Below are 21,865 nucleotides of genomic sequence, written 5' to 3' on the forward strand. Positions count from 1 at the left end.
TACGAATAAATTGTGTAACTTACCATTTTGTCCCCAGTACCTAGCAAATAATAAAGGCTCATTAAATATTTGAGTAAATGACCACCGTTGTATCACTATTTGTTTCTGTATCCATAGACTACTTACTCTGTGAGGATAATGTCATTGTCTCTTTTGGTACCCACTATTTTTCCAGTGTGTAACACATACACACACATTTAGAGACAGTCAAGTATTAGACTTAAATGTTGCTTCTGTCATTCTTTTTTAATGCCTTTTCCCTCCCAGACAATAAAGTGATCGTGTCTGTCTTGTGCACCCATCCCCAGTGCTTAACACAGTGTCTGACATTACGGTAACTATTTGGTCATGGTTTTTATCTTTCATAATTAATCTGTACCCTTTAATACACACATTTAACCCATTCATATTTGTTGTAATTGCTAACATGTTTGAACTTATTTCTGACATTTTATTTTATATTGTCTATGTCCTTGCTTTCTTGTTTTGTTTCTTTTCGTTTTTCTATTTTTGTTTTGTTTAGGTGGACCTTTGCCAGGAGCAACTATTCTGAGCTTGAAAATTCGTCTTTCTTTTTAGGAGTCTAAGCATCATCCGTCACTGTTCAGAGGCACATTCTTTGTTCACAAGGAGTGATGGGATGGAGGGTGGGGAGCAAAATGTCTAGCTGTTTCTTCTGCACGGCCCATCCAGTCTCCCTAATGCTTGGCTTGTTCCAAGGCCCCTTTCTGCTCTGTGGACCCTGTGGCTCCTCTGCCTTTGGAATTATTTTGAGACTTTTTATTTAGTTTTTATAACCACTCTATCTGGAGGGCATATTGCTGTGGTTTCTTCCTTTTGTATCTGCCTTACCTCTTTAAGAGTACTTCTCCTTTGCTAATGCTATTTGGAGGGTTATTTTGTTTTGTTTTTAATTATGTTATTTACTGGGATTTGAAGTGGAAAGGACTGTCAGCTGCATTAATCAGAGCACAGTCTTGATCCACACTTGTGGTCAAGAATTCAGCAAATCGCTATTTAAATATACGAGTATTCTCAGTTATGTAGTAATATAGTCAGAGGAAAAAAATATATATATCTTAGACTGTGACACAGGTATGGCTATCTCCTAATACTAATTTTGTAAAGGTTTTGAGCATAATTCAGTAAATTCATACATTCCTCTTTATGAAATCACAAAACCAGTGTTTTTTTAATTATATGGTTTTTTTTTTTTATTATATGTTATTTTTGTAGACTATGTATGGAGAAAAACTAATTTCAATATTTTTTTCTATTAGGTTATTGCTGATTCAGTCATTCTCCAAGTTCTTCGGTCCAACATGCAGCATGTGCTGGTCTATGAGAACCTTGCACTCCAGGAGAAAGCATTGGCTTGTATCCCAGTTCAAGAGCTAAAAAGGAGATCACAAGAAAAGTTATCTAGAGCTAGAAAATTGGATAAAGGTAGTGGCTTTATATAACCATTCATTGCTAAATATGCATCATTACTAAATGAACAGACACAGTAAATGGTGCTGTATATGTTATAAATATTTAGCATATTTCTATTTGGATTTTCAAGGAGTACAATAATTTTATTGTATATACCTAAATGGATATATCTGTTAATTTTTTTTATTAAACTTTTTTTATTCAAATATTTATTTGCAGTTTAATCATAATCATTGGTATGTGATGGTTTTTAGGAGTAGTAGAACTTGAGTCCATGGAATATATGATGGCATTATTGGTGAATTTTAATGTGAATCTGACAGAAGCCATATTCAAAATTAATTTATATGATTGGACCATTGAATCACTTTGGTTAATAGAGAGACTGTATTTCCTAATTAAGTATGTCAATTTTGAAGCCAACTGCTTGGGTATAAATTGAGCTCTGCTACTTACTGTGCATTACTGAGCAAGTAATTTAATCTCTATGCCTCAGTTTCTTCATTTGAAAATAGGAATGATAATTTTAAGAAAGAAAGGCGATGGTACATATAAATGGCCCAGAACAATGCCACATTCATCTACTAAACATTATATGTTGTTGTCACTAATGGTCTTAAGATTTCAGATGTCAAATTTTTCCAGCTTTAGCATTTTTACGTAATTGTTTTTCATCTGTTAAGTCATTTCTTTCTTTTTTAAAAAAACATTTATTTATTTTTAAGTGTGTTTTTCCAGGACCCATCAGCTCCAAGTCAAGTAGTTGTTTCAATCTAGTTGTAGAGGGTGCAGCTCACAGCGGCCCATGCAAGGATCGAACCAGCAACCTGGTGCTATGAGCACCGTGCTCTAACCAACTGAGCTAACAAGCTATCCCAAGTCATTTCTTAATACTGTATTTTCTAGGGGATTGTTTCATTTGTTTTTCAATTTTTTTTTTTTTTTTTTTGGTGGTTGCCCTAGTTTGCAACAAACTGTTTTAACTAATCTAAGTCCAGCTTCAAAAACACTATACTGCTAGATACCATCTCACTCCTGTCATAATGGCCATCATCAACAAATCAACAAACAAGTGTTGGCGAGGATATGGAGAAAAGTGAACCCTCGTGCACTGTTGGTGGGATTGCAAATTGGTGCAACCACTGTGGAAAGCAGTATGGAGGTTCTCAGAAAAATTAGAAATAGAACTACCTTATGACCCAGCAATTCCACACCTGGTTATTTATCCAAAGAAATCCAAAACACTATTTTGAGAAAGTATATGCACCCCTATGTTTATTGCAGCATTATTTACAATAGCCAAGATATGGAAAAAACTGAAATGCCCATCAGTAGACGATTGGATAAAGAAGTTGTGGTCCATATATATTATACAATGAATGAAAAAGAATGAAATCTTACCATTTACAACAACATGGATAGATTTAGAGGTAAATGAAATAAGTCAGACTGAGAAAGACAAATACCATATGATCTCACTTATATGTGGAATCTAAACAGAATAAACGAGCAAACGAAACAGAGATAGACTCATAGGTACAGAGAGCAATCTGATAGTTGCTACTATGTTTCCCCGAAAATAAGACCTACCCCAAAAGTAAGCCCCAGTTAAGATCGTCAGCCAGACGTACGCATTTAGTATGTTATGACGATGTTCTAGAAGAAGATGACATGACTGTATTTGAATAAATGTAGATTGATGTACATGAAAAAATAAGACATCCCCTGAAAATACGCCCTAATGCATCTTTTGGAGCAAAAATTAATATGAGACCCGGTCTTATTTTCGGAAAAATACGGCAGATAGGAGGAGGGTTGGGGGATGGGTGAGAAAGGTAAAGGGATTAGGAAGTACAACTTGATAGTTACAACATAGTCACAGGGATGTGAAATACAGTGTGGGAAATATAGTAGATAATGTTGTAAAGACTATATAGGATGTCGGATGGGTACTGGACTTTTGGGAGGAATCATTTCATAGGTTGTATAAATGCCTAACCACTATGCTGTATACCTGAAACTAATATAATATTGAATGTCAACAATAAGTGTGTGTGTGTGTTGTCATAGGATGTGAAATACAGCATAGGGAATATAGTCAATGGTATTATAATAGCTATATATAATGTCAGAAAGGTAGTAGACTTGTTGGGGTTATCACTTTGTAAGGCATCTGAATGTCTAATCATTATGTTGTTTTGTACACCTGAAACAAATAAATAAAATCTTCCTAGCCTAAAAAAAAAAAGCTATACTGCTTCATGTATAGTGCAGATACCTTTTAATAAAATTGTCCCAATTCTTTCCCATCCGTTATAACATTGTTATCATTTATTTCACTTATCCATATGCTATAATCACCCAATATAGATGGTCCCCAACTTAACAATGGTCTGACTTACAAGTTTTTTACTTTATGATGGTGCAGAAGCAATACACAATTCAGTAGAAACCCTACTTAAAATTTTGGATTTTGATCTTTTTCCAGTCTAGTGAAATGTAGTATGACACCCTCGTGATGCTGGATAGCAGCAGTGCGATAGCTTTGCCTCTCGTTAGCCTGAGATAGGCTAATGTAAGTGTCTGAGCATGTGTAAAGTAGGCTAGGCTAAGCTATGATGTTCAGTAGGTTAAGTGTATTAAACGCATTTTCAACATAGCATGTTTTCAGCTTATAATGTGTTTTTCAGAATGTAACCCTGTCGTTAGTCACGGAGCATCTGTATATTGCTATTGTTATTAATTAAACAGTTAACTTTTTACATCAAGTAAGAATAAGAAAACTGAAAGATTTTATTTGCTTCCATTACTCCTCCTACAACACTCTTCCTTTATGTAGATTCAAGTTTCTGACCTATGTCATTACTTTCTTCCTGAAGAACTGATTTTAAAATTTATTTTCAGGGTCGGTCTGCTAGAGTTGAATTCCCTTGGTTTTTCTTTGCCTGATAAAGTGTTTGTTTTTCTTTCACATTTGAAGGATAACAGAGGTGGAATATAGAATTCTAGGTTGGTGGGGTTTTTTTTCTTTCAAAGATAGTTTAACTATTTTACTCCAGTCTCTTCTTGCCTGCATTGTCTATGACCACAAATCTGATGTAATTCCTATCCTTATTTCTCTTTATGTAAGGTTTCCCCCACACTCACGCCCCATCTCCAGCTTCATTCAAGATTTTCTCTTTGTATTTGGTTCTCTGCACTTTCAATGTAATATGCCTAGGTGTGGCTTTTGGGTATTTTTCTTGGTGTTTTCTGAGCTTCCTGGATCTGTGGTTTGGTGTCTTACTAATTTTGGAAAATTCTTGACCATTATTACATCAAGTATTTCTTCTGCCCCTTTTTCTCTTCCTTCTGGTATTCCAAAGTGAAAGTATTCCATTTTACTTTTATTTATCTCTGTGACTCAATTTCCCACAGCTGTTAGATGTTCTGGATGTTCTATTGTTTTGCCCCTCATTCTTTTTTTTTTTTTTTCTCTTTGATTTTCAGTTTGGGAAGTTTCTATTGCTCTATCTTCAAGCTCATTGATTCTTTTCCTTGGCTGTATCCAGTCTCCTGAGGAGCCCATAAAACAGCGTTGTTCATTTCTGTTACAGTGTTTTTGATTTCTAGCATTTCCTTTAGATAGTTTTTAGTTTCCATCCCTCTGCTTACATTATCCATCTGTTCTTGTATGTTGTCTTTTTTCATTACAGCCCCTAACATATTAATCATAGTTATTTTAAATTTCCTGTTAACTCCAAAATCTGTGCCATGTCTTAATGGTTCTGATGCTTGCTTTAGCTCTTCAGACTATTTTTTCTTGCTTTTCAGCACGCCTTGTAATTTTTTGCTAAAAGGTAGACATGATGTAATGCATAATAGGAACTGTGGTAAACAGGCCTTCTGTGTAAGATTTACGTTGTCTCCCTTGTTGTCTTTGGGCTTCCCTAAAAACTCCCCCTTAAAAGTCTGCATTCTACAGATCTTTTAGGTGTAATCTACTGTTTTTATACTGGAGGCCTGTTGGTGTGGTGGTAAGGAAAGGGGAACAGAAGTATTCTGTAATCTTCTGATTAAATCTCAGTGTTTAGCGGGCCTGTGAACTTAAGTCTTTCTTAACTTTTTCCCCCCATATGTGAAATAGGAAGGCTAGAGGGGGGTGAAGTCAGGGAAGTGCCCTTTCCCCACTTCAGATAAGGCTCTGGTGAAATCTCTTTCCCTGGAGAGTAGATCTTAATTGTGGATGCTCTGGCTGTTCTTTTCAACTCGCTCTTCCCCTCTCCTTACCACATCCATAAGGGGGTCTATTTTTTTGGTTCTTCACCATGAGAACCTGGTGGATTCTTAGAAAAATCCACAAAAGAGAGAGCTCCCCTCCCAAAGCTGCATTTCTTACTCTCAAACTAGTCCACAGTCAGTCTAGAGCAGTTGGTCAAGGTGTCAGCAGGGCCACACTCCCTCCGGAGGCTCTGGGGGAGAATCTTTTCCTTGCCGCTTGCAGCTTTCGGTGGCTGCCTGCAATCTTTGGCGGACGACTGCATCACTTCAGTCTTCAAGACTAGCATCTTCAGATCTCTTTCTACTCTGCCTTCATATCTCCTTCTCCTCCATGTGTGTAAAATTTCACTCTGCTTCCCTCTTGTAAGGAGACGTGATTGATTGCATTTAGGGCTCACCCAGATAATTCAGGAGAATCTGCGCATTTCAAAATATCTGCAATGACCGTTTTTTTTTTGTTTTGTTTTTTTGCCGCCTATTATAACATTCACAGGCTCTAGGAGTTAGCATGTAGGTATCTTTTGGGGGGCTGTTCTTCCCCCAAAGTGGACCACAGTGGGCCAGCTGAAAGAACAACAGTAGAGACTTTGAATTGTACTCTGAATGAAATGGAAACCTGTTGCAGGGTTTTGAATGACATAATCTACCATTTTTACAAAGATCACTGGCTGCTGTAGGGACTCCTAAAGAGAAAGAGGATGGCAGTGCTGTATTTCTAAAAGTTCGTTTTTAATCTAACATTCATGAGTATCTTCTTATTGGAAAACTTTCATATTATACAGGAAAAGCTAAACTCTCCCTGCCAATCATTCCTACTCCTCTTTCACAGGTAGCAGCTGTTATCATGTGATGTGTTCCTTTTCATCTCTTTTTCTGTGTACAGTTATCTGTATAAAAAAAAGTTTAAGTTGTGTGGGTTTGCATACAATTTATCCCATGTATCTTTTGCTCCTTGGTGTTTTTTCATTTACTAGTATGTCTTATATATCTTCTTAACTCTCCATAGTGTTCTTTAGTATGCATTTGCTATTATTTGTACAGTTCCCTATTGAACGGCATTGAGTTGTTGGTTTTTTGTTGGTTTTTTTGTTTGTTGTTTCATCATTTTTCTCTATTCTGAATGCTGCTGCAGTGAAGATTCTTGTAAAGCATGCTTCCTGGTATCCATGCACAAATGTTTCCCTAAAATAGATATAAAAGTGCCATGGATATGTGATACCTTTATAGTGTAATCGATCCTGCCAAACAAATTGCCTTCCACTTTATACCAGAAGTGTCTGAGAGTATTGGTTTCCACTTAATGAAATTATTGAATTTCTTTTATGGACTTTTTGAATTTTTCCAGTGGGTTTGTTAATATTCTTACTGATTTGTAGAAGTTCTTTATATATTCTGGATACTTTTCTTTGTTAGACATGTTACGTTTCGTTCTCCCAGTGTTCTTTGTTTAATTTCACTTAGTGTATATTTTGAAATGCAAAGTTATAAATTTTAATATAAGAAAATTTAATTTTTTCATTATTTTACGGTTTCTGTCTCACTTAAGGCCTTCTTTACTCCAAAGTCAGAAACATATTCTTTTGTAACTTCTATTACTTTTATTGTATTTCCTCTCTCTATATATATATATGTTTATATACGTAAGGATGAATGAAGTACAGTAGGAATCTGATATTTTGATAGCTACTTGTCCCAATATCATTCATTGAACAGTCCATTCTTTTATAACTACTTTGAAAGGCTAATTTTATTAAATACTGTGTGTCACTTAGAAATCTGTCTTTCAGGACTCTTTCTTTTGTTTCATTGATCTGTCTACACCAATATCACGGTATTCTAATTATTAGAATTTTTTTTATGTGTTTTGATATGTAGTAGACATTTATCTCATGATTCTTATTCAGAGTTATGTTGACTATTTTGTGCATTTTTTTCTTTCACAGGAATTTTGCAGTTAGCGTGTAAAATTTTATGAAAAGTTATTTTATAATTTTAGTTAAGATTGCATTAAATTACAGATTGATGTGGAGAATTAACAGCTTTGGAATTTTGAGTTTTCTCCTCCAGGAAAATAATATATGTTTGGCCTTTTTATAGTCTCTGTAGTTTTTATTTTGAAATATATCAAACGACAATAGAGTATAATATATCAAACACCTATGATCATCAAATTTTATTAGATCTTAACATTATGCCATATATTTCCTTCATATATCATTTTTAAATAATAAAACATTAAATGTGGAGATGAGAGCCCCTATATAGGTCTCCTAGATATCCCACCCCTTCCTTCATTCCAAAGATACCACGCTCTTGAATATGTTCAAGAAAAATCTTTATTGATAAAGTGGATATAATATTATATGTCATGCTTATTTGCTAAGGTTGTTGTATACAGTGCAGACATGGCCATGTTTTTATGTATTTTGTGGTGAGTATCCATGGGTGGATTATGTATAGTTAAAGCGCTAATAGAATGATTTTTTTAAAGTGTCTGGAATTTTGTGATTTCTGCCTGTAGTTTTGTGATAGTCTCATATTTACTTGCACATCAACCTGATAAAAGATTTAATATAGTCATTTGAAAGTGTTTTTCAAAATTAGACTTTTTTTCTCACCGCCCATGTGTTTTCCAGATGAATTCCAAACTGACCATAGTTCTCTGAGAGATGCTGTGTTCAGCTTACACGTTAATGGGTAATGTCAGTTAGAGGGTACAGAGTGGTCAACATCCTATTGTTCTAAATGTGCAGTGTATTATGTTACTGTGTTTCAGCCTAGGTCACAACATACTGACAGTTCTTGCATCAATATTTGTGCAAACTTTCTAGATCATCCTGTAATTTCATGTATTTCCGTTAATATTTGAGAATAAAATATGTGGATATTTTTAGTTTTTGTCAGCTTTAGCTCTTACTTGGTTCTGTTTTAACTTCTCAGGTACTAATATAAGTGAGGAGGATTTTCTTTTGCTGGAGCTTTTACACTGGTTTAAGGAAGAATTTTTTCAATGGGTGAATGACATTTTGTGCAGCAAATGTGGTGGTCATACTAAGTCTAGAGGTGAAGCATTGTTTCCCAATGATGATGAGCTGAAGTGGGGTGCAAACAGAGTAGAAGATCATTATTGTGATGCATGCCAGTTCAGCAATCGATTCCCGAGGTGGGTATCCACTGGACGATACAGTCAGAGTAATCTCTTAATAAAATGGTTAGAAGAGAATTTTTATTAAATGAACTTTTTGTCTTCATTTTAATTATTAGGAATATATTCCTCTAGGACGGGTCAGCAAGCTATGGCTGGCAGGCTAAATCCAGCCCATGTCCTATTTTTGTAAATAAAGTTTTATTGTGATACACCCATGCTGATTCATTTATGAATAGTCTATAAGTGTTTCTACATTACAGTGGCAGAGTTGAGTACTGGCAACAGAGATCATATTACCTGCAAAGTCTAGAATATTTATTGTCTGTCTTTTCATAGGAAAAGTTTGTTGACTCCTGCTGTCGAATATAAATCGAGTGTAGTCCTAGCACATTTAATGCTGTAAATCTTGTATTGTTCTTGTTTTAATATATAAAATTTAACTTTCTGATAACTTTAATAATAACACTTGAGAGTACATAAAAATAATACTAACAACATTAATAATAATGATAATTATGATAGTAAAGGTAATGATACACTTAAAGTAATCATCAGATGGTAATATGGAAGGTAAAAGTCTAGTATCATCATATATACATATATATTTTTAAATTTCAGAATTTTGTTTTAATTAGATGCCTCTCTTGCCCAACCTTACCTACTCTCATATCTCTAAATTTTAAACTAAGCAAATTTGAATTTTTCAATTAATTGTTTCCATGCTTTAATTTCCAAGCCTCTTCAGATTTACTTAAATGGCAATATTTGTAGTTTAGTTGTAACATCAGGCAAGACAAGACACCAAGTTTTTGAAATACCTGATTTGGAGGGCTTAGGAACTCAGTCCTGACTAAGAAACATCCCTATGATATACAGAATGTAGGCTAAACAGAATCCAGTATCCAGTAATTATCTAAAATTTGTACAAGTTATTTTTTCTTTTAGCATATGTTCGCACAGGCAAAGATTTGAAGATAAGAGGTGTATATAATTAAATCCCACTCATAAATTCTTTCTAGGCAGTTAAATATGAACTGATAATGCAGTGTGGAAGGACGCAGGCTAACAAAGAGATTTATACAAAGTATTACTCTTTTCCCTTCTAAACATTTGCTTCATTTACTCTTCGTTATTCTCTGTATAGGGTTGGGATGATGAACACTTAATTAGAGGAGACACTGGTCATTCAACTTGGCACACGTAGTATACAGAAGAGGAAGGCATAGGATGCTGTAATTCTGTTCTTAATGTAAATTTATAACTTTTTTCAATTAATTACCTAAATTATAAATTCATTTAGCTTAACTTCGTAAATTATATAAATGTCTAACAACTATGCTGTACACATGAAACTAATATAAAATTATATTGAATGTTAAGTGTAATTGAAAAATAAAAATAATTTTAGAAAAACAAAATGCAATAACCCATTATTGGCAAAATTTAAATTACAATTAAAGACTTCATAAAGGGTGTAGGAAAAATGCACAATCTAGAAGATATTGCAACACATTTAACTGACATGAGGTTTATGTCTAAAATATATAAAGAATTGTTATAAATCAATAAGATGATAAGGAAACATAGAAAATTCAGAAAGGACATTAAGAGATTTATGACAGAATTGTGTCACAATGTGTATTATGTCTAGAACATATAAAGAATTGCTGAAAATCTGGAAGAAAATAACAAACAACTACATAGAAAAATGCACAAAAGAAAAGAACAGATGTTTGACAGAATTGCATCACAATTTTTGAAAAACATGAAAATATATTCAACCTTACTGGCAATCATTAAGACTACAGTAAGATACTTTATATTTCTAATTTGGCCAAAAAGTTGTATATCTGAGGATATGAGGTATTTATGTAGATATGAGAGAGAGAGAGAGAACAAGAGAATTCTGCCCTGCTGGTAGACTATAAATTGGCACAGCCATTTTGGGAAACAATTTGACATTTTCTTTTAACATTGAAGAAACTTATCATTAAAGACAGAAATTCTGCTCCTATGCCTGTCCTTACCAGAAGGTATATAAAAGAATGTTTGTAGAGCATTATTTGCAATATGGCATAATGATAAAATTAAATACTCTGCAGCAGAGTGATTAAAATTGATTAACTTCAGTTACATGTACCAACGTGGATGAATTTCACAAACGTCATGAAACATAATCTCAAAATGCATTCTATGCGTTCTGATGATTTCTTTGCCAAGTTAAAAAACATTTTAAAAACTTGGAAAAGTGGACTCCATACAAATCCAGTAAACTAATAAAGCCTTGATAAATCCCAAATTCAAGGTAATGGTTATGCAGGTTTGAGGTGTGGAGTAGAGAGGGGACTGAAATTGGGATACTCTCAGGTCTCGAGGTATTTCTAAAGTGCCATTTTTTTAACTTGATGAAGTGTTACGTGTTCATTTATACCTCTCTCTCTCTCTCTCTCTCTCTCTCTCTCTCTCTCTCTCATATGTATGTATACATAGTTTGAATGTAGTATATGTTTCATTCAAAGGAAAAGAAAACTAAAGGAAAGAATAAATGGAAAAAAGGAAGAAAGAGCATCTGCTTGAGACGAACTTATTGCAAAGCTAGTTCATACACTGTTTCCTTCCCTCCCAGGCTCATGACTGACATCTCTGTTCAGCTGGGGCACTTTTCCTGTTCAGCTTTATCTGCTCAAAGTCTTTCTCAACACAATATGCAAAATGTGGTTTCTCTAGTTTTGTGATAATCTCATCACTGGAGACATTGCAAACATCTTTTAAAAAACAACTTGCAAATTAGCAAGCACCTTTAAGTAGTTCAGGAGAATAAAATTTCAATCGAAATGATTGTTAGAGAAAAAGATAGTATCTTAAGTAAAACTGAGTCCAGCTAAGCTTTAAGAGCTTTGTTGAGTAGTCTGGTAGAGTTGTTTACCTTTTAAATACAATGAGCTAATTATACCACTTGTTAGAATAATACTAATGCTCCAAGGAGATTTCCTGGAGAATGTCTGCCTGTGCAAATCCTGTCTGTCCTTCAAGGCCCAGTTCAAATACAAGCTCTCCTCCCCAATCATTCTCCCCTAACACTGACTCTGACCTATTTTATGGTTGGTGTCACGTTCTGCCATGTATTAAAGTTATCTGTACAAATCCTTTCTGTGTAAACTCCTTGAAGGCTATACCACTATAATCATTTTTTTTTTACCAAAGATTTTAGCCCAATGCCTCATATTCTAGGCTCTTTAATCATTAAGAATATGAAATTAAGAAATATTACTATTTAGCACAAAGGTAATATAAATTCTTTAAAATGCCTTTCTTTTTTTTCTGATAATGAGTCAAAGCTTTTGCTGTTGTTTTAAACCAGGTATAATAACCCTGAGAAGCTGTTGGAAACGAGACGCGGACGGTGTGGCGAGTGGGCCAACTGTTTCACCCTGTGCTGCCGAGCCCTTGGGTTTGAGGCTCGCTATGTTTGGGATTACACAGGTACAAAACGTGGTATGAGCAGAGTCGTGGGGCTTTGCAGATGTAAGGCTTTGGGTTTAGTCTGGGCTCGTTATTTTCTGTGACTTTCTAGCCTTGTTAGACTGAGTTTGCATTGGCCTTTTGTAAAATAACCATAATACCAACTTCACAGGTTTTTTTTGTGAAAACCACAAGATTTTTGTAGTACACCTAGCATTTTACCTAGTACTTTGTACTGTAAACATTCTTTTATTAATTTACCATGACATTTCTTTAGTAATGCTGTTTCTGTATGGATAAGAACGTGTGTAATAATGTGCCATAGAAATCTTGATTTTTGTAGGGATTAGCATAACAGATTTAGTAATCTTAATACACAAAACAGGTAATAAAAGCCATGTGAAATATTTATATTGTCCTTATCTAGAAATGATTCATGTGTTATCAACATGTTCAAAAGTTTTCATTGCTCTTAGAGTGTTACCTGTGTTTCTGTTGTTTTTTTATAAAACAGTGAAACCTCCATTTATAGTTATCGCTCTCTTACAATCAAATATAGAACATCAATAACCAACATCCTCTGTTAGACCCCCTGCTGGTTGTGAGTTTTAAAGGTCAAGAGAGACTGTATTTTCAAGTGGCATTAACTTCTTCACATTAGCATACTGATCCCTGTGTTTTTGATGTTATTGTTCAGTTTGTTCACCTTTTTAAAAGTTACAGCTCACATTATTTTCAATTAAGCCTAAAACTAACTGTATTAAAGGAGATAGTCCAAAAACATTTTGAAGGATTTCTTTTTTTTTTCAAACCTGAGAACACCATTTATTGAATTTTGCACAGAATCTGTCAACTTGACAGAATATAACCAACAGTAATATGCCCCACATTATCAAAAAGCCCATCACCAAACAAAAAACCCCCAGAAAAAGGGTCCATCTATCTCTAGTACACCCCGTGCCCCACAGAGCTAGTTGCTCAGGGGTCTCATTCCAAGGAACCACCACCCAGGCCTGAGGGAAGGTCTTCTTTTCTTGACAAAGACTTTCAGGCCACGGCACAGCCACCATGGCACGTGGACTTACGGTGCCAACCCATATGCCCACTTGATTTTGCCTCGGCCTCCTTTGCCATGGCCTCCTGGGCCCTTTGGATTTCATGATGAGCAGGGTAAAGGCCTCTTCTACACCTTGCTGTGTCTTCACTGAGGTCTCCACGAAGGGGAACCCCCAGCTCTTCACGAGGTCTATTGCAGCAGTGTGAATATTTCTGACACCAGCCACAAGGTCGCACTGGTTGCCCACAAGGACGAGGGGCCGGGTGTAGTGAGGACCCCAGGTAGCCCGCATTTGCTGCAGCTGCGTCAGAGAGGAGGGGTTGTCAAGGGTGAAGGCACACAGCACACCATCCCCAACAGTCAAGCACTGGTCACACAGGGCCTTAGGAGCAGCCTGCCCTGCCGTGTCCAGCATGTTCAGAATGCAGCCCCCCTCACCCAGGGTCACCTCTTTCCAGTAGGAATCCTGGATCGTGGGGTCATGGTCTTCCACAAAGCACTCATGGTTCAGCTGGATGGTCAGCGCACTCTTGCCCACACCACTTGTGTCCACCACCACTGCCTGTACTCCGGCAGCTGCTTGCCAACACCCTTAGAGGGTGCCTGAGCCCTGTGGCTCTCCGCCTGGGTGCTAGAGCTCCATGTGCCCAGGCCCAGATCAAGCGTATTAGGCTTTGTGGTGGCTCCAAGCCCAGGGAAGAGATGTGGACATCAGGCCTTGCAACTCAGTCCCGGGAGAGGAGGTTGTGCTGGGACCTGAACCCGCCGCAGCTCTGGCAGGCTTGAAGGATTTCAAAGAGACAGAAAACACGTGTTCTAGAGTCTTGTGTGCCACAAAATGTTCAGTCTTATGAACTAAAATTTATAATATTGCAGATAACTTTATTATGTCATTTTTATCTTAGGAGTTTGTATTTAGTTATTGGAAGCCATTCTAGTTTTATAAACTTTTTTCTCCCGTTTTTCATTTTACTTTCTCTCACTTGCGTAGACCATGTCTGGACAGAAGTCTATTCTCCTTCTCAACAGCGGTGGCTGCACTGTGATGCATGTGAAGATGTCTGTGACAAACCACTCCTTTATGAAATAGGGTGGGGCAAGAAGCTTTGCTATGTCATAGCGTTTTCTAAAGATGAGGTAAGGCATAAGAGAAAAGTTTTTTTCTAAGAATAAAATACAATTTTTTGACAGCTTTTGAAGGTGTAATTGACATATAGAAGTGGCATATATTTAGTGTACAATTTAATAAATGTTGTCATTTATATACAGCCATGAAATTACCTTTACAAAATCAAGGTAGTGAACTATCCACTATTCCTGGAAATTTCCTTACGTCCCCTGTTACCCCTGCTTCTTGCTTCTGTCCAGGTAACCGTGGATCTGCTTTCTGTCATGATAGATTAATCTGCATTTCTAGACTTGTATATAAATGGAATCACATAATATACAGATGGTCCTGCTTATGACTCTTAACTAAATGATGGTTCGACTTAACAATTTTTCAACTTCACAGTGGTACAAAAGCAATACACATTCAGTAGACACTGTACTTTGAATTTTGGATTTTGATCTTTTCCTAGGCTAGTGATATGCAATTCTGTACTCTCTCATGATCCTGGGCAGTGGCAACGAGCTTCAACTCCCAGTAAACCATTCGATCACAAGGATAAGTAACCAATACTCTATAGTGTACTAGTATTAAGTGCATTTTCAACTTACGATATTTTCAACTTGATGGATTTATTGGGATGTAACCCCATCACATGTTAAGGAGCATCTATATCCTCTTTTAGGTGGGGAGAGAGTGGGGGGGGTTCTGGTTTCTTTTATTCAGTATAATTATTTTGAGTTTCATCCATGTGTTTTCATGTATCAACAGTTTATTATTTTTGATTGCTGAGTAGTATTCCATTGTATGGATATACCATAGTTTGTTTATCCATTCACCTGTTAATGGACATTTGGGTATTTCCCTTTTTAAAAATTATTTCAAATAAAGCTGTTAGAAACATTCAGACAACAACTCTTTATATGGGCACGTGCTTTCTTTTCCCTTTGCTAAATTCCTAGAAGTAGAATGGCTGGATCATATGGTAGGTGTGTGTGTAACTTTTTAAGAAACTGCTGAACTGTTCTCCAAAGTGATTGTGCCATTTTACATTCTCACCAGCAGTATGTGAGAGTTCCCAGTTTCTCCATGTCCTTGCTAACACTTAGTATAGTCTCATTTTTTAGTTTCAGCCCTTTTAATAGATGTGTAGTTGTCTCTCACTGTGGTTTTAATTTGCATTTCTCTAATGAAAAATAATAGTGAGCATCTTTTTATGTGCTTATTTGCCGTCCACATGTCCTCTTTGCCCATTTTTTTTTAATTGAGTTTTTTTGTTGTTTTTGAGTTTTGAGAGTTTCTTTATACTGGGCGTGCGAAAAAGATGTATATGCATGACTTGCATTCATCTTTTGTTATTGATATATATGGAGTATTGCCATTTTAATACAGTTTTTTCCTTTCTTAAAATGTGCATACATTTTTTGGCACCCTCTGTATATCTGAATGCAAGTCCTTTATTAGATGTATGCTTTGCAAAAATTTTCTCCTTGGTCTATAGTTTATGTTTTCATTCTCTCAATGACTTTTGAAGAGAAGAAATCTAGTTTACAGTTTGTTCTTTTATGCATCATGCTCTTTGATGTTGTGGCTAAGAAATTTGTGCCTAGCCCAAGCCACAATGATTTTCTCCTTTGTTTTCTTTTAGAAGTTTTATACTTTTAGTTTTACACTTGGGTCTGTGCTCCATTATGAGTTAATTGTGTATATACTCCAAAGTGTAGATTGAAATTCATTATTTTCATATGGATAACGAATTGTTCTAGCACAGTTTGTTAAAAAGATTATCTTTTCTCCATTGAAGTGTTTTTTGCACTTTTGTCAAAAATCAGTTGTATGATATAAATTTTATACAATAAAATTGGAAAAAGTTTTGTTGAATTTTATGAACTTTGTAAATAAACTTACAAAGCCTAAATGTTCTAAAAATTTCACCTTATCACAGTCTTTCTTGGGATTGTACCTGTTAGAAAATGAATTTAAGAAACATGTTTTCTTTGATATTTTTCTACAGGTTTTTAAACTTTAAGCAAGGAATAGCATTTTAAAAAGTATGTTTGAGAATTGAATTACATTCTAGGTATTTAGCAAATTAACGTTGATGGTTGTAATCTTATTAAATATTTGTATTCTGTAATTTGAGGTGGTTGATGTCACTTGGCGATATTCTTGTAAACATGAAGAGGTAATCTCCAGGAGAACTCAGATTAAAGAAGAAGTACTTCGAGAAACTATTAATGGACTTAATAAACAGGTATCGATGGGCATTTGTCATTTATGAGAGGACATTTGAAATTTTTCATAAAATCAAGAGCCAATTTTTAACCCTTAAATTTTTTAAATAGCATTATTTTGCAAGCAAAAATATTTTAATATGTTAAATGTCTTTTTGTTCATTGAAAATTTTGATGACTCATTTTAAATATTGTGCTTTTTTACATTAAATCATCACGTCTCTTAAAGTTCAGTGAAACAGAATTTCAATATCTGTATTATTTGACATAAAAAATATGTTGTCTTATTTATCAAAGTAATTGTGCTTGAATATAATACACACACACACACTCACTCACAGTTACGAGTGTGGAAATTTCTGAAACAAGACATAGGAAATTGTTAACAATCACTACTTCCGAGAGGAAGACGTGGGGGGGTCCAAGAGAGAAGATTCAGGTTTTATTTTATACCCCTTTGGTAGTATTGAAATTTTTTACTCTATATTTGTTTGGATTGTTTTCATAATTTAAAAAAAGTAATAATTTTGCTTCTGTGAGGCAGTTAGAATAGGAACGGATCACCTTAATCCAGTCAGTGATTGAGATTCAAGGTGAGGTTTCAGTCTATTTGGAATGTCACCTTCCTTCTCATGTGCAGGGCTTCAGAGAGCCTAATCTTAGAAAACTGTAGTCGTTACTAGAGCCCCTCACCTTGGAAGACCCTGAACTCCAATTTGTGTACTCGCCAGCATTGTGTTTCTGCTAAAAATTCTGCTTTGTGTTTCAGCACTTGAGCCTCCATTTTGTGGTTGGCTTCTCAGCTTTTCCTCCTCGTGTCAGTTAATAATTGGCAAATGCCTGGAAGGGAAAAGGGGTGCAGTATGTTTGCTTCACCTCAATTTCTTTCTTCCTTTGGGATCTTAGCTTCTTCAGTTCCAGCTATGCTGGTAGCTTTCTGTTGCATGCAAACAGGTGTTTGTATGTGTGTGGTTACGTGTGTGTTTTCCCCAGTTTTTCTAGCTTTTCTCAGCAGGAAAGTTGGTCTGAAACAAGCTAGTTTATCATGGCCTAAAACAAAAGTTGCTACCTTCATTTAAAATCTAGAACAGTAAAGTTCATGGAGAGTTTGATTTATTGACATAAATTTTATAAAATTATTTTGAATTTTCCAGTGTCCTTTTTATTTTCCAAATACTTATATGTATGAAAGTAAACTTGGTTACTTCTTTCAAGAGTTCTGTAAAATACAAATGTTTTAAGTATATTCTTACTTAGAGAGGGACCGCTACATTCCCATAATCTTCATGACTTTTTAAAAAAATGTGAATTGCAGAGGCAAATATCTGTGTCAGAAAACCGAAGAAAAGAACTTCTTCAGAGGATAATCGTGGAGCTTGTTGAATTTATATCTCCCAAAACCCCTAAACCTGGAGAACTTGGTGGAAGAATATCTGGGTCAGTGGCTTGGAGAGTAGCCCGAGGTGAAATGGGTCTAGAGGTACTTAATTCGTTATAGCATGATAATCTTCTCACTTTCCTGCTTTCTATACTGTGCTCTTTATTTATTGAAAAATGCATTGGCCATGACCTTTCAGTTAACTTTTCAGAGCAATCACTATAAAATGTAAACATTTGAAGAGAACCAATAATTGATTGGCATAGTCTAATCACAGGCAAGAATTTACAAAACATTTTAAAATAGGATTTTTCTATTTACCTTAGGTAAATTTTTATACAGTATAAGTTTTACTGAAGTACATACAGAAAAATACACAGATTATATAAGTGTGCAGCTTAACAGATTTTCACAATTTGAGCGCCCATGTAACCACCAACCAAAATAAGAAATAGACCTTCAAAACCTCAGAAACAACCAAGTTCCCTTTTAGTTACTGCCTTCTACCCCAAGAGTAACCATTGTCCTGGTTTTTGATTAGTTTTACCTCTTATTGTGCTTTATATAAATGAAATAGTATTTATATGCCTTTTATGAATGGTTTCTTGCCCTCAACATTAGCGAGATTCATATTTGTTGCTGCATGTTTATGGTATGTTTATTCTCATTGCTGTACATTCCATTGTATGAATATATATAACTTATCCATGCCACTATTGATGGGTATGTGGGTTGTTTTTAGGTTTGGGCTATTAAAAATTGTGCTGCTGTGAACATTCATCTACATGTTTTCAGTGAATATATTTACACATTTCAGTTGGATATATACCTAGGAGTGGAATTGCTAGGTAATAGAGTGTGAGTATGTTCAGCTTTAGTAGATACTGGAAAGCAGTTTTCCAAAGTGGTTGTGCCAGTTTACACACTCACCAGCAGTATATGAAATTTTTCCACATCTTTACACATAGTTGGTATTGTCTGTCTTTTTTATTTTATCAGTTCTGATGGTTTATAGTATTAGTATGGTGTGATTTTAATTTGCATTTTGGTAAAGGCTAATGAAATTGAATGCCTGTTCTTTAAATTTGGAGATACCATCTTCAGAAGTGCTTGTTCAGGTCTTTCAGAATAAGATTTTAATGCATTTAAAAGAGCCCTGTTTTACCTTATTTTTCCACATGAAACATTTTTAAAGATCAGTGGGAAAATAATAGAATCTGGATAATGCAGCTGTTCAAAGTGTTTATTTCTTATATCTGGGTAGAAATTATTGCTGCTGGTGTGATTACTATTTTCAAACTTATTTTAAAGTATCTCTTGATTAACCTCTCCAAATTAAATAATGAACCATGAAAATATAATGTCTATAATTAGAGGCTAGGTGAATAGCTCTGTAATAGACAGTAAGAAAGTACAGTAGACTGTCCTTTGCCCTTAGAGAATTTAAAGTTGACTCACTAGAAAGTATTTTATATAAAGGTCTATGATGATGTGTAATAAAAAATGCTTGAAAGGAAAATAACCCATCACAGTATTAATATCAACAGTTCCAAACAAGTGAAAGTTTTATATCTACTTTTTCTAAATTTGCCATTGTTGCAACTCACTCCTCCAGTAAAGGAATATGCGTATGTCCAAATGCTGTGAATTATCCCCAGTAAACTTTGTTTGCTTTTTAATTTATCCTAGCATCTTGAGCAGGCAGTTGGAAGTGTTGGTTCAGCCATAGAATTACAAGATCTAAATTCAACAAATAATGCAAATCACTGCTGATGCAGTTACAAGTATAAATCTAAATGAAGCCAATTTAAAAGAGCTAATTTAATTCACAGCTGTGTTCAATTTAAAACATTGATATTATTTAGGTCTTCATTTCTTTTTCTTTTTATGGATGGGTGTGCTTCCTCTTGTATGGCATGTAAGTTGATTAAACTTTAAAAATATGAATTGGGTCATATGCCCAGATTGTTTTCCTTTTGAAATTTTTTTTTAATATCTCAATTACCAAAGACCATATTAAGGCTGTGGATTTAAAAAGTCGTTTTCCTCTTTAGAAATAGATGTTTATTTTTAAAGTAAATTGAAAAATGTCAGTCCTAAAAAACTATGGAACTATACCTTGAAATGAGTTGGGAAAGGAAGAAAACATTGGCAATATCGTTTCCAGAAAGAATAGTTTCAATCTTAGATTTAATAGATTTTATGAAATATTAACGTTATTCTTACTGCAGATTTTTTGTTCAGTCGCATACATGATATACTTTTCTTTTCCATTTTGTAATTAGTTGTCCTTTGTAAAATAATGCTACTTGTAAATTTTATTTCCATTTGGTTTATGTCCAGGCTCTGAAATATCTTTGTTGTTACATTCTTGCTATGAAGTAGAGTATACTAACTTATAATTACAATACCAATTTCTAAAAATAATCTGCTTTTTATTTTACCTTTATGGCAATAATAATCAGAGGTTCTACTAGGAAATATCTTCTTGTTCATATATTTAATGTTAACTATTTTATAATTCTGAGCATGATATATGTGTATACACACACATATAAATATTTTTCTGTGTCTCTAGGATATTTTATATTCTTAATTGATTCTTGTATATTTGTTTTATATTGTTTAATACCTAGTATCTAATGTTTAACAACAACAACAAAGAAGCATTGCCTGCCATCCTGATTGATTAGTAAATACTGTAGCAAGATGTTAGCACAGACTAGAGCCTTGGTTCTTTAAAGGTGCATGATTTTGCCTTCCAAGGGACATTGTCTGGAGATATTTTGCTTGTTGCAACTAGAAGGGATGCCACTGGCATCAAGTGGGCAGAGGCCTGGGATGCTGCTAACCAACCTGCAGTGCACAGGAAGCCCCACAACAAAGAATCGTCTGACCTAAAATGCTACTACTGTGTTTCCCCAAAAATGAGACCTAGCCGAACAGTCAGCTCTAATGCGTCTTTTGGACCACAGATTAATTAATATAAGACTCGGTCTTATTTTACTATAATATGAGACCAGGTGTAATTAATATAATATAATACATAACAATATAATATAATGTAATAGTGGGTCTTATATTAATTTTTGCTCCAAAAGACGCATTAGAGCTGATTGTCTGGCTAGTTCTTATTTTCGGGGAACCACGGTATGTCCATGTCTCGTGTCTAAGGGAGAGGGACTATTGTGTCAGTGGCACATACAGATACAGGATAAATATATCATCTCTCTCAAACTTTAGGGTCACTCAGTGATTTTAGGATCTCTGAGAACTATTTTACATTAAAACAAACAGATTTATTTGGGGCTAGAATACAAAATTTATCTGGAATTTTAAGGTAAAACATGAACTTTTATAGTCATTACACAAGATCCCAGGCACTGTCCTAGTTTAGGGTATCAGGAAAGAACACTGATGAAATGACTTTAGGTTGAGGCCTGAAGGATAAGAAAGATTCAAATATATGGAAAGTAGAAAGAACAGAATAGGCAGTGGGAATGACCTGTGTCAAGACCCTGAGGCAGAAATGAGCTGGGCCTTTCTGAGGAACTAAAGGAAAGGTAACATGGTTCCCACAGAGACAAAGGGAAGAGTAACATGAGACCTGGTTGGAGAAGTAGGCAGGAGACAGATCATATAGGGCCCTGTTAGCCTTGGTAAAGGTTTAGAGTTAAAGTACAGTGGGAAGTCAGTGGAGTGAATTAAGCAAGAAAATGACATATCCCAATTCACATTTTTAAATAACCATTTTCATTACTATATGGAGTGTGGATAGGAGAGG

At 35.0% G+C, this 21,865-nt stretch overlaps 1 protein-coding gene and 1 pseudogene across 3 annotated transcripts in view; one reads left to right on the forward strand and one right to left on the reverse strand.

Annotated features, from left to right (window-relative positions):
* Positions 1-21,865, forward strand: part of NGLY1 (N-glycanase 1) — a 50,833-nt gene that overhangs the window by 20,017 nt on the left and 8,951 nt on the right. For all 3 annotated transcript variants that reach the window (XM_019745281.3, XM_019745279.3, XM_019745280.3), the window contains 6 exons: positions 1,281-1,446; positions 8,635-8,857; positions 12,204-12,325; positions 14,353-14,498; positions 16,613-16,723; positions 18,019-18,183. In XM_019745281.3, the coding sequence (XP_019600840.3) occupies positions 1,281-1,446; positions 8,635-8,857; positions 12,204-12,325; positions 14,353-14,498; positions 16,613-16,723; positions 18,019-18,183 (933 nt within the window). The remainder of the gene's footprint in view (positions 1-1,280; positions 1,447-8,634; positions 8,858-12,203; positions 12,326-14,352; positions 14,499-16,612; positions 16,724-18,018; positions 18,184-21,865) is intronic.
* Positions 12,335-14,072, reverse strand: LOC109454518 (GTPase ERas-like; annotated as a pseudogene).

Source organism: Rhinolophus sinicus, chromosome 5, assembly GCF_057876585.1.
Source record: "Rhinolophus sinicus isolate RSI-liver-muscle chromosome 5, RSI-T2T, whole genome shotgun sequence".
NCBI lineage: Eukaryota > Metazoa > Chordata > Mammalia > Chiroptera > Rhinolophidae > Rhinolophus > Rhinolophus sinicus.